The 13,728-nt window shown below is 34.2% G+C and overlaps 1 protein-coding gene across 1 annotated transcript in view; it reads right to left on the bottom strand.

Annotated features, from left to right (window-relative positions):
• Nucleotides 1-1,361: 1,361 nt before the first annotated feature.
• The window catches only part of LOC124539765 (zinc transporter ZIP13 homolog), a 34,629-nt gene continuing 22,262 nt past the window's right edge, over nucleotides 1,362-13,728 (bottom strand). Inside the window, exons 3-8 of the mRNA XM_047117113.1 lie at nucleotides 7,472-7,753; nucleotides 6,732-6,877; nucleotides 5,313-5,433; nucleotides 4,387-4,472; nucleotides 2,561-2,630; nucleotides 1,362-2,014 (exon numbers count right to left, since the gene is read on the bottom strand). Of these exons, the coding sequence (XP_046973069.1) occupies nucleotides 1,839-2,014; nucleotides 2,561-2,630; nucleotides 4,387-4,472; nucleotides 5,313-5,433; nucleotides 6,732-6,877; nucleotides 7,472-7,753 (881 nt within the window). The 3' untranslated portion in view covers nucleotides 1,362-1,838. The remainder of the gene's footprint in view (nucleotides 2,015-2,560; nucleotides 2,631-4,386; nucleotides 4,473-5,312; nucleotides 5,434-6,731; nucleotides 6,878-7,471; nucleotides 7,754-13,728) is intronic.

Below are 13,728 nucleotides of genomic sequence, written 5' to 3'. Positions count from 1 at the left end.
GATACAATACTTATAAATGGCCATATTTATCACACCTTACATATTACTAAAATGCAGAAAAGTTTAAGATTTAATCTGTTTACTAATTTTACATTCTTTTTGTATCAAATTTAAACAAAAATTGTGACTTCAAAATTGAAAAAATCTATTGTTATGTATATAAAAAGCAAAAAATATACGAAGCAATGATTTTTTAAACCTATAAAATGTTACTATCACATTTTAGTGGAGTTTGTACTATCAACTAAGACTGATTCCTACATTATATTTACATGTTATGTACAACATATGGCATTCGAGTTTTAAATTTATAAAACTTAACACAATAATAATAAAACAAGTGCATATGAAAATTATATGGAACCGGACTATTATATTATATGACTTCAAATAATTAATTATATTAAAATAATTATAGCACACGTTAACTTATAACCAAAATAATATTTTACTTAATTATTTAAATAATAAAATATCAACATATTGATTTTGTATTGAAATTATTTTTTTAATCATTATTAGACTGTGGTTGTAAAGTACAAAGTTTCCTTAGTTAATTTGTTATCAGATAAAAATATAGTTTATCTGGGGATAGTGAATAATTAATTATGAGTATAGGGTATGTAAGCATATCAATAAGATTTTCCCCCATATTTAAATTTATATTATATCTTAACATTTGCATCATAATAAGGAATACATAAATATGTTGGTCACTTTCTAAATAGATGGTAATTAAAAATAAATTTGAGCACTGAAAAGTCAAAGCGACTTCACTTAATAAATTTAAACTGGAGGAAGATCTTGTCTATAGCCGTAATATAGATATAATTTTGTATTCTCATCACTAGGTGATATTCTGTTTGTTTATGGTGGAGTATTACACGCTTACGACTCGAATAGTATTAATATAACAATATAAAGTACATTACATTAAAACTAACTAATCCTAGTTTAACATTTCATTTCGCTTTGAAAATTATAATACTTTGACTGTCCGATGGACATGACTTGACAAATCAAGATACTTATTGCATAACATTGATTTTTAATGTGCAGCAATTTTTTTTAGTAAAATGTTTATTTAAATTTATCTTTAGTGGATGGGCCATACGATGGTCAGTGGTCACCATCTCCCATAAAAACTATTCCTTACATCACCAATGTGCTAATAACCTTGGGACTAGTTGTATATTCTTGTGTCTGTGTTACACAGGCTAATTCATTCTCTAAATAGTTTCCGATTTTATATATATTCTCTATGGCCATCATAAATAAAATCATGCAGGGATTTCAAAAAAGCTTTGACATTTAGAGCACCAAGTTCTAGCTTAGTTTAATAATAGAAGAATAACTTTGCCGCCCAATATTTGCGATGGCAATTTCTTTACTTTTATTATTTAATAACAGTTATTACAACACTGTTGTAACTTTAAAAGAACAATGTTACTTGAATTTTAAGTTATATGATTTAATTTTCATTCTTATGCAGCATTTTCCTTTTACTTGACATGAAATATTTTAAATCGGTTCACAGCCGTGAGAAACTTATTTTGCCCAAAACAATTTCCATGATAAATATATAAATATACATTTTGGTGTCATACATTGATATTATAGGATTATAGCGACCAATCTGTGGTTATAACTAGTATCTGATGTATGTATTATTTTAACAAATTTGTTTCAAATTAATTTACAAACTATTTACTTAACATATAAAATGCTCGGATACATTTAAAGTTTTAGTTCAACCTACGTTTAGGTTTTTTTGGTTAGTTTCATTGACGCAGAGCGGATGTCCATCAGATGGTTGGCAGAAGCCTGGGGTGTCATGATTACCCGAAGTACTGTGTCATAAAGGCCATGACGAGAATGCCGGCGATGAGAGCTGCCAGGTGTTTGAGGGATTCCATCTTGTCGTTCTCTCTCAGCAGGTCTGGCAGCACCGTTACGAGCGCTATATGCAGGAACCCGCCTGCCGTGAACGGCACTATCCACGATGTTTTCGCCTCTGGAATATAATAAATATAGTTATATTTAGTTGCTATGGTTGCATTTTATTATTAATAAGATTATATTATTGTAAATTCTACTATAATTATTAATTATTTTCTGTTTATATGATATTACTTTTTATTTAATGTATTAGATTTTTTTTTAAATTGTAATTTACTTGCTCGCATTATTCTAAGTATTATTTAATTGTGGAAACTTTATTGGTCAATGATTTATATTTTATGTTTTTTTTTTTAATTATGTTAATTTGTACTGTTTGTTTCCCGAATAAAATAAAAATAAAAATAAATGGTATATATTATAATAGGTATTATAATATATACCATAGCAACACTTTACGCTTGGCGGTAAGTGTTCATTGTGTATATTTCTTAAATTATAAATATATGTTTAATAATATGTAAATATCCTGCTTTCTTTGTTGGTCTTTAGGTTGACCAAGGTACTTATATATACGCACTTAGTGGTAAATAAGAACAAAAAAAAAGGAATATGAAATAATGGTCTAATAAAAGTTTTCCACGTATATAATGACAGTTACCTATAGCGTTTCTCGCTCCACTGAATATAACAGCTGTCATGGCACCGATCAGACCCGCTGATGCTGTGGCCTGCAATCAAACATAACCATACAATACATGTATATATTATAAATGCTAATGAATGAATAACTAACAAATAACAATTTTTTGATGGAATTCGGTGAGAAATAAGCTAAATAATAAGTGAAGCCGCTGATAACAATTAGTATATAATATAATTACATATTATTATTACTTATTACATCACAAAAGCAAGCAAAGTTCCAGCAGTGTACCTGTATCGTAATGCATATATATTATTGTATCATATACAAGTATACTACTTTTTATTGCAGAGAGTAGATAATTAAACTCTCCGCGTCAGTCAATGACTTTATGTCTGGTGACGCTCGACTTTTGCGCATAAAACCAAATCCTTTTTAAAAACCAGTCTATACAATGATATCCTAACAAACAGATATGTTATATCCATACTAAACAACAGAAAAAAGTGTGCTGCGCCGGGGACCGTTTATTTTACATTTCTTTACAACTAAAAAGGATAACTTGATACAAACTATAAGTAAAAGGGATAACTAGATGTTTTAATTACGCAAAACGTATTACTGCGTAATTATGATGTATTATAACGTATTACTACGTCAAACGACTAAGGCAAACGTCCCAATTAGGACGTTTTCTAGTCTTCACATTTTGCGCGTTAATAACATATCTGTTTACTAGAACATCATTGAGTCTATACATATGATTTTAATTTATTCATAAAATAATAATATTATGAAATAAATATTCGACAAACGACTTTTTCACACCTGATTTTATTTCCAATAACAAATTTCACACTTGCAAAACAAAACTAATATTTATTTATTTCTATTGAATTGAACCATTTCCATAAAAATAAATACTGTAAAAATAAATTGTTTTTATATCATGAGAAATGAAAACAAAGTTTTGTGTTTACGATTCATCTCGTACTCGGCGTGAAAGAAAACATCGTGAGGAAACCTACATGTGTCTAATTTGAATAAAATTCTGATACATATGATTCTATCAACCCGCATAGCATGGATGGGAATCTCAGCTCAGCACTGGAATATTCACAATGTGTTCTTTACTTTTTATCTTAAATGTTGTTTAATAGACATGGCCCAGCCTAATAAGAGTGAGATGGCCCAGCGGTTTAAACTCGTGCATCTTAATCGATGATTGCGGGTTCAAACCCAGGCAAGCACCACTATATACGTGCTTAATTTGTCTTTATAATTCATCTCGTGCTCAGCGGTGAAGGAAAACATCGTTAGGAAACCTGCATGTGACAAATTTCATAGAAATTCTGCCACATGTGCATTCCACCAATCCGCATTGGAACAGCTTGGTGGAATCAATCCGAACCTTCTCCTCAAAGGGAGAGGAGGCCTAGCCCAGCAGTGGGAATTTACAGGCTTTTTTTATGGTATAGGTTGGCGGACGAGCATATGGGCCACCTGATGGTAAGTGGTCACCATCACCCATAGACAATGACGTGAGAAATATTAACTATTCCTTACATCGTCACTGCGCCACTAACCTTGGGAACTAAGATGTTATGTCCCTTGTGCCTGTAGTTACACTGGCTCACTCACCCTTCAAACCGGAACACAACAATACTGAGTACTGTTATTTGGCGGTAGAATAACTGATGAGTGGGTGGTACCTACCCAGACGGGCTCGCACAAAGCCCTACCACCAAGTAAGTAAGTAAGGCTGCTGTTGTTGTATAATAAAATGTGTCTGTATTCTATTCAGGCGAATTAAACTTGAGCTATAATATAATGTATCGTACCAGTTGAGCTTTGGCCGCCTCCCACCGCGAAAAGCCGCTCTTAAGTAGAATAGCGAAGTCTCCGACCTCGTGCGGTATCTCGTGAACTGCAAGAGAAGTCACATCTCGTGTAAGTATCAGACAGATCGAGACGGTCGACAGAAGCATGAAAAACAACGGGAGCGACAGTAATAACAATAAAAAAAATTGTTAAAAACGTGATGTTACATCAAAATATTAATAAATAAATAAATGTATTGACTTATTTTTTTTTTTAAATATGAGACAACATCACATACATTACTCTGATCCCAATGTAAGTAGCTGAAGCACTTGTGTTATGGAAATCAGAAGTAACGACGGTACCACAAACACCCAGACCCAAGACGACATAGAAATCTAATGGCAATCTACATCGACTCGGCCGGGAATCGAACCCGGGACCTCAGAGTAGCGTACCCATGTAAACCGGTGTACACACCACTCGACCATGGAGGTCGTCAAAAAATATTAACTGAAAAATTATTAAAAAAAACAAGTAGATTTTACATATTTAAGATTATGGTGCTGATTCCCTAGAATATTGTTGAAGTATCTGCATCACAATAGCGTTGGAATAAACAAGCAACATCTGCGTCAAGTCACACAACTTCCCATAAAAAAAAAGAAAAGGCGGGAGATTCGTGGCTGACACACTGAGATGGCGAATATAATTATAACGGTGTAATGTGATTATTGATGGTTATTTGTGTTGTAGACTAAATGTTTTTCTTTTTTGTAGTAGATTGATTATTATTTTAAATTAAAGATAATTGTTTTACAACTTAACCTACTTCCTACTTCTGGTTTTAAAAATACAATATTGCCATCACTCTCTAACGTATGGAGATAAAAAGAAAACGAATTATACAGCCATGTCAATACAATAAATGTTATAGAATAATTACCAAGTATAGCAAACGTTGTCAGCAGTCCGACTCGGAATCCGACCAGGAACGAGCCGCCAACGGCCAGGCCGTGCGTGAAGTTGTCTATGGAGTTAGCCATTAGGTTTAAGTAGCCCGCCACCTGGAAAGAAAAGTAACATTTTGTAGAAATACAAATCTTATTATGTCTGTAGCGTTGAACAAACGCATTACTCGCTTCATGCATAGTTGGTCAAAGCACCGCTATGCGTGACGTCACTGCCGAGCTTACCCCGCTCGCCAGTCGTTTTCTGCTGCGTGCGCACAGCTTGATACTCGTTGCTATGCAACGCTTTTGTTTATTACGCTTATTTCTTAGTTGTTCTATTTTCTTACTTAAACGCTATAACTGTACCTTCGCTATATCTTTCTTGTATATACCTTATGTGCTTGTGAAAATATATGTGTGTAAAAACTATATCGTTTAATTTATCGCTGTTTAACTTTTCCTGTGATAGTTAAATTCAACTATATGTCCTTCAGATCGCCAATTATTAAGGACTTTTCACATTATACAAGTGACTGCGTAAACGGGTTCAATCGCTATTTCTTCTTTCTAATAGTCAAATGGTACAGCAATCAAATACGAATGATAAGTATCACCAACTGAGAAGACACGTAACCAAACCAAAATATTGGTACTGTAAGATATTCCCACAACATACTATTGTATGCCATACATTGTAGAAAATTTTCTAAAACCGTGAAGTTTATTTAACATTGGGATATTATATCTACTGTGACCTGACACGAAAACAATCATAGTACTGCCTATCTACAGCAAAGTATCTATGTAACGAAATATTCCAATGGAAGTAGAAAAAAAGATAAATAAACCTCACTTATATTTTTCGCTACTAAGAGTTTATCTATACATATAATAAAATTGGAGTGTCTTTTGTAACATTCAAATAACCCTTTTTATTCAATGCCTATGTGTATATACACGGTAAATATACCAAAATAACGTTTTTTACAATTTTGTCCGTCGGTCTGTCTGTCGGTCTATTTGTTCCAGTTAATCTCTGTAACGGTTGGACGATTTTGAGGGCACTTTCACTGGCGGATAACTGGTATAATAGGGACTAACTTTGGCTACAATATATATTTTTTTGTTAAATTCACACGCGTACAAGGTCGCGGGCACAGCTAGTGATTAATATATCTTGATTTACAATACAACAATATCACACTTAACTTATATCCATTTTAATTTTATTTCGGATCACAGTTTCGTCGACGTTCAAAGCATCATTTTTCGCAAATCCACAGTGAATATCACAGATCAATCAAGCTCTCGACCAATGACATCGCGTCAAATTGCTGTCAAATTTTGTTTATTTGGCTTTTCTCCTGTGATGGTTGGAATAGAGTACAAACGAGTTTAAAGCAACAGCTTACGTCTTTCTTCTCGCTCTTCTCCTTGCTGGCCTTCAGCGCCTTCTCCCTCGCTTCGCGCAGCAGACACCTGCCCATCCAGCGGTTGCCCTTGCACCGGACCGCTCCGTTCGTCGTCGTCACTATTGTACTGCAACATCCGCCTTCTCCTTAGATGGAAACAACAAAACATTCGTAGAATCAATCAGGTGACAGTTGACCTGACCTCTGGGTCAAGTATGGAGCTCGCTCGTAAGAGCAAATGATATAAAAAAAATCTTAGAAATCCTCCTTAATCAGATTATGAGTGATGAATGAATTATTTTTTATAAAGCTCATGACAAAATCGCATAAAAACCACAGAAGTTAACATGTATAGTACGACACAACTTAGACATAGCATTGGCAAATTCAATAAAACCGATTACTGCCGATTTACACAACCAATATAAATAGCTCTCTATCGCGCCATTCGACGCTATTCAAGTGCATGCAAATCAACGTGTCGAATTGACGAACATGTTAGGTCATATATTACAAGTTATGACGTTTGTCTAAACACCACATTCGCATAAGAAATAAATATTGACAATTTGGAGTAGCGTACTTAATTCAGATGTGATCGGTTTTACGAATTTTGCCGATGCTACATCTAAGTTGTGTCGTACTTTATGTTAATATTTGTTTTAAAAACGAAACCGTACAACAACAGACACTACAGAACAACAAGCGATGCCATGAATGAATATACATAAAATACTAACCCTTCGTGTTGTTATTGAAGACACAGGTGTCATACAGCTCTTTGGCCGACACCTTACCGTTGCTCCCGCCACCACAAAGTCCCCCTTTCGCTTTCCCCCTATTCAGCCTCTCAACTTCTAGGAGCTTCTCGATCTCTTCTATCTCAATGTGGTTAACGGAGCCATTTTCCTTAGGAACCTCTTCGTCTTCCTCTGCGCCCGCAAAGAGTTTCTCCACCACGATGAATACTAACATACCAAACAGGCACCAGAGGCCGCATTTCATTGAGACATGTTCTCCTTCTGAAATAAAGAATAATAAAAAAAAATTAAAAAAGAACTCTAAAAAAAAAATTCGCTCTGAAAACTACTAAGGATATTTATTACTGTCTGATTTGCCAAAATTTCCTATCTTGAATTTGTAAGTATGTATTACTATATTTTTTATGTCTGGATAGTATTACGCCAGTGTACTATAGATCGCAAATTTGAGGTTGAAGTCCAGAATCTCCTTGATAGGCGTCATTCCTTCACAGTGTGAAAAGCTGAGATGGCCCAGTAGAACGCGTGCATCTTAACCGATGATAGCGGGTTCAAACCCAGGCAAGCAACACTATATTTATGTGCTTAATTTGTGTTTATAATTCATCTCGAGCTCGGCGGTGAAGGAAAACATCGTGAGGAAACCTGCATGTGTCTAATTTCATAGAAATTTTGCCACATGTGTTATCGGCCCTGTTCCAGCGTGGTGGAATATGTTCCAAACCCTCTCCTTAATGGAAGAGGAGGCCTTATCCCAGCACTGGGAAATTTACAGGCTGTTACTTTACTTTACAGTGTTTTGAGCGCGTCTCGAAATATAAATGTTTTAAGTCGCTACATTTAACGTCTTTTTGTCCATTATACGTCAGTTTATATTATGAGTCCATTATGATGTATAGCTATCAGGTCAATAGGAAATTTTAATGGTAGCTTTCAGAATTTTTGGAAAAATTCAATCACTAATTAGCTATTCAACCGTTAACATATACTTTTTATTAATAATCTTTTTGATCGCTATAGTCAATTACAGGCACGATGAACATAATAAGATCTCATGATAAAATAAGTGGCATAGTATGACTTACAGTTCTACTATTGTTGTACTAATGACGAAAGTTTATTTCCCGATACATATAACCAAAAAGACACTTCATACATTACTTTATTCACCATTTAAGCTCATTTGAAATTAGAAGCATCTCAATTGTCAGTTATTTTAATTATCGTAGCTAATCACATGACTATTAGTTAATAATATGAGTATAATGATGTATATAATAAATAACACAGGTCGCTGTGTGCAATGATATGAATAAACTTCAATGTTTGCTTTTGATAAGACTCGACTTAACTGTTTAATCATTTATTTAATACATTTATCCTCACTGAATTACGAGTACTTATTTATGATATCAATGCATTTTTATGCGTTACACCATTTTTGTTTGTATTTCAAGATAAATTGGAGTAATTTATTATCGTCTTTTTTTATTTCATATTTTTATTAATATTTTAAAGATTTATTAATGCAGGAGTCTAGTATTTTTTTTTTATTTGAAATGTAAAATGTAAACACGTGTTGTGGTGTTTTAAACCGTACATTAATTGATTTCCTTTATATATGCCAATGGGGTTTCGAACATATATACATATAAATAAATATAGGTAATAGGCTATTTGACTGGTTATTAAAATCCATTTTATATTATTAAGTAGAGGTTAAGGAACCCAGTAAAAGATATTTTTTTTTATTTCTAGTACGTATTTGCCGAAAAATATCATATTTAAATAGAGCACAAAAACGATACTTGTGGACAATATGACGCTATGACGCGTCACTTTCTTGTATTTTAATATGTGGTACATATAGTAGAAAAGCAAGGTTTACAAGATAGTGACTTCATCATAAGCCCGGCCAATCAGGAGCGTTTTCTGTCACGTGACAAACGTTTGAAAATGCATTTTTATTTAATGATTTTTGAATAAATTAAGTATTATTTTCAAGTCTCGTTAGTAAATAACCATTTTTAAACTCATAATATACAGTGATTACAATAATTCACAATTTATTTTTTGCATTGTCAAATAGTCTATTTTAAATGTTAGAATCTAAATGTTAACCCGGTATAGGTTATCCATCAATTTATTTTCTATATAATGTTTATAATATGTAGTGATAAATACCATCCGTGCAAAGCAGTCAACTAGTCAACAAAGTTCTACAGTAAACTGCACACACAAATGCCCCTCAAGTTGTTTAAAACTTAAGTTTGTGTGTGTTTGTCGTTGAGTAATAAGGGTAACAAGTTCTATATTGTAGATTGTATACAGTTAGCCGGCGTCCGGTTTTATCGAAGATGTTTAGCTTTTTTTACCGTCGTGTCCGGCCAAATATTTACGTGTCCAGTCTGTCCGGTTTTTGTTAGTGTAAGCTTTGCTAAGGATTCGCACGCAACGTATGCACAACGAGCAAATCGATACGGTTGATATTATTAAAGATTTGTACGATTTTAATTACATATGTTCTTCTTCACAAATATATGTTGAGATATTAAAACAAATGAAAAAATTACTCTTATTGATATGGCTGTAAAGTTAAAAATTGTGTCCCAAAAAAGCCAAAAAATTTAATCATTAGCTAACAATGATTAATTAAAAGTAACGTAGTATATAGTAGTAAGTATTTTTTCACCATTCAAGATTAGCAGCGAATTAAAACATGACGAGGAAGCCTGCAATTTTCGAATGATATTCTTTAAAAGAAAAGGAAGTATTCATTCAAAAATTGGACTTAGAGAATGATTGTGGTACTGTTGTTTTCAAAAATGTAATAAAGTGTGATGGACTTATGGATGAGTCCTATAAATCTGCAAGAGCTTGATGCTACAAATATTGAGGCACACGATTCATGCACCAGATCGTGACAAAAAATATCTTCTGTAAAGATGTTTCCAAAGCGGTAGTTAGTATCCTCCTGTGCCTAGAAACGCACGAAAAGCCTTTGCACGCACGTATTTGCCTTCGAATCGGATTAGATTGAAAGAAACGGATACAGCAGCATAGCAACTGTTGCTATCAAATATTTTTGCGAATCAGTAGTATGGTTATGCTACTGCAAATGTCCATGATACTGATTTATATTTTCTTAATTTGATATCAATAGTTGCTATGATATAACCGCAATTGTAAGTACAAATATTAGGCAGATGACTAGTCGGTTAAAAATAGAATACAAGACTGGTAATAATTTTTTTTCTCTTTATTCAAAGAGCAAGGTCACACAAATGACTAAAGTGACTCTACACGTCTTCCTTTACCAGAAACTGGGCTTGAGACATGATGATCAAACACCTTACCTAACAAAATCAATACCAATCTTAAAAGTTTATATAGAGCCTTGGCACCCTAGGACATAGGAAATTCCAGATCGCAGTTTAATCCCCCGATTTATTTGAAGATAATGTATTCCGTTTTAATACAAACAAATGAATCAATCGCAATTAAATACAATCAATATAAGTTATCAATATATGATATTCCTTTGGCAGAACATCGAGGGAACAAAACTAGCAGCGTGTACGTCTAACCTATCAGCTGCAGTGCGGTTTAAAAATAAAACGTGTCAGATTGCGTAATGTTAGTTACGATGTCCTTCGCCATCGATTTCAGTATAGAAAGATGGCATGTTTTAAACATCACTTTATGATTATTTTTGACACTTATGATACTTACAGTTATTTTACTTGATTGTGGTTTTGGGCAAGCTCATTTTTTTTATGAGATAGGTGGCAAACGAAGGCTCACCTGATGGAAAGTGACTACCACCGCCCATGGACATCTGCAACACCAGGGGGCTTGCAGGTGCGTTGCCGGCCTTTAAGGAAGGAGTACGCTCTTTTCTTGAAGGTACCCTGAAGACCCTGAAGGTTCTATGTCATGTCGTGGACATATATTCTATCACCGAATAGCAATATTTGCTACTAGTAGTCGCCCGCGACTTCGCTCGAGTTTAAGGGTGTTGGTTGTCATGCGTTAGGCAAAATACGAAGAGGGGGTGTGCCAGTACCCCGGGAATCCCCCCTAGAAGTTGGTGGCCCGCATAGGCGGGCCGACCGTCAGGGCGTCACGGTAGCATGCGTAAGCGATCCCGTGGCGCACGCCGAAAGACGGAGAGGGTACCGCTGGTTTTTTAGTTGGTAAACTCGGCGTACTTGAGCGCACGCGGCGTCCAGGGCTCCGAGGAGTCCCACACCTGCCGCCCCCCACTTTCTATCACGTGGGGGAAGCGCGTAATGCGTTTTTCCAGCGAGAAAAAAAAGAATGCAAAATACATAGCATATGTTCTTGCTTGCAGTTCATGTTTGCTTCATAAAAAAAAAATCGGTCCAGCGGTTTGGTCGTGAAAAATCGACTGACAGACAGATAGTCACTTTTACATTTATAATATTAATATAGATCGTTGGTTCGGTTTGAATGGTGAGTGAGAGAGTGTAAACTGCAGACTCAAGGGACATAACATCACAGTTGATACTTCCTATAGTTGAAGGCGCATCAGGTAAAATCTATCTATCTACTCGTATACATTAAATAAAATTGGAGTGTCTGATTGTAAATGCGTATGTATGTAATATGTATACACGGTACATATACCAAAATAAATTTTTTTTTAATTTTTAGTGTCTTTCTGTTTGTTTCGGCTAATCTCTGGTAATACTAGACCGATTTTGACGGGACTTTCACTGGCAGATAGCTGATGTAATAGGAGTAACTTAGCTGCATCAATAACTTCTTGAAAAATTAAAACGCACACCAAATTAAAGTCTCCGCTAGTATATTATGTATTCACCATCTGACCTATTTGACTGTTCGCCTACAAACACCACAAAAATACAATTCTTGTGGCAGAATATTTTAATAAATGTCTTTATTAACACAAACATAGCTTTGTTTTCGTGTTTACAATTATTTATTACGTAATAAAGTATACATGCTTATAATTATCTGATAGGTCTTGAGACGCTCCACTTATTGCATACATATTATATTTGATGCAATCTTCCGAATAGCAATTGAATGAATCGCGAACGAGTAAATGAATAAATTTGCCTAAAATTAAAATATAAATGAATAAAAAAAGTCATAAATACAGCATCAATATCTGAGAGGATATTAAAGGGCAGATAGATAGCAAAATACATCGTCACTCTTATCCAACGATTCGTAAAGTCGATCCTAACTACTGACTCATTTCTATTTGCATTTCAATTATAGCTTATCAGTACAATAAAAGTATTTTTTTATCAATCCCACCAGCCTGACTATAGCAAATACTAAGTTCTTTTCGCTCTCATAGTCGCTGTTTTACTTGTGTAATACGCGTTTTTTATCGAAGTTGATTTGATATGATTAGAGATTTAAATTCATTAATAGGTTAAATAACAGTTGAATGTTATAACAGAAACGAATACCGTGCCTCGAGGAGGATGTATTGACTTGGTCTATTACCTTTCCTCCTAGTGTCAATACAATGGTTTTGGTTTAAAAAAGTCTATTGTCGTTGTAAACATAGTGAAACCATAGGGATACCTACTATATTAAAAACATCGTTACAAAAGAATAACTACTGAGTTTCTTGCCGGTTCTTCTCGGTAGAATCTACTTTCCGAACCGGTGGTAGCTTCACTTAATTGTTAAATGACGATTCAAAAAGTTGAATAATGTTTATTTTGATTTTGGTAGTCTGGCTCTCCAAGATTATAAATAGACCAGACAGCTTTTTATCACAACAAAAACAGTCTAATCATCTGTGTTATACCAAAACAACGAGTCCGATCATCAGTTTATCATACAACAAAGTATAAAACAAAGTCGCTTTCTGTGTCCATATATCCCATTGTATGCTTAAATCTTGTAATGAAACACTGATAATTTTAGAAGCCTCTAATGTGATGTCGTAAATAAACAAATTCTGTAGTACATTATTATTTACTCATCAGTTATTCTACCGCCACACAACAGTACTCAGTATTGTTGTGTTCCGGTTTGAAGGATGAGTGAGCCAGTGTAACTACAGGCACAAGGGACATAATATATTAGTTCCCAAGACATTTACGATTTAAGGAATAGTTAATATTTCTTACAGCGTCATTGTCTATGGGGAATGGTGACCATTTACCACCAGGTGGCCCATATGCTCGTCCGTCAACCTATACAATAAAAAAAAACATTTAGTATTA

The sequence above is a fragment of the Vanessa cardui genome, chromosome 23, assembly GCF_905220365.1.
Source record: "Vanessa cardui chromosome 23, ilVanCard2.1, whole genome shotgun sequence".
In the NCBI taxonomy this organism is placed as follows: Eukaryota; Metazoa; Arthropoda; class Insecta; order Lepidoptera; family Nymphalidae; genus Vanessa; species Vanessa cardui.
Note: the sequence above shows the minus strand (reverse complement) of the source record. Positions and strands in the feature narration are given on the sequence as shown.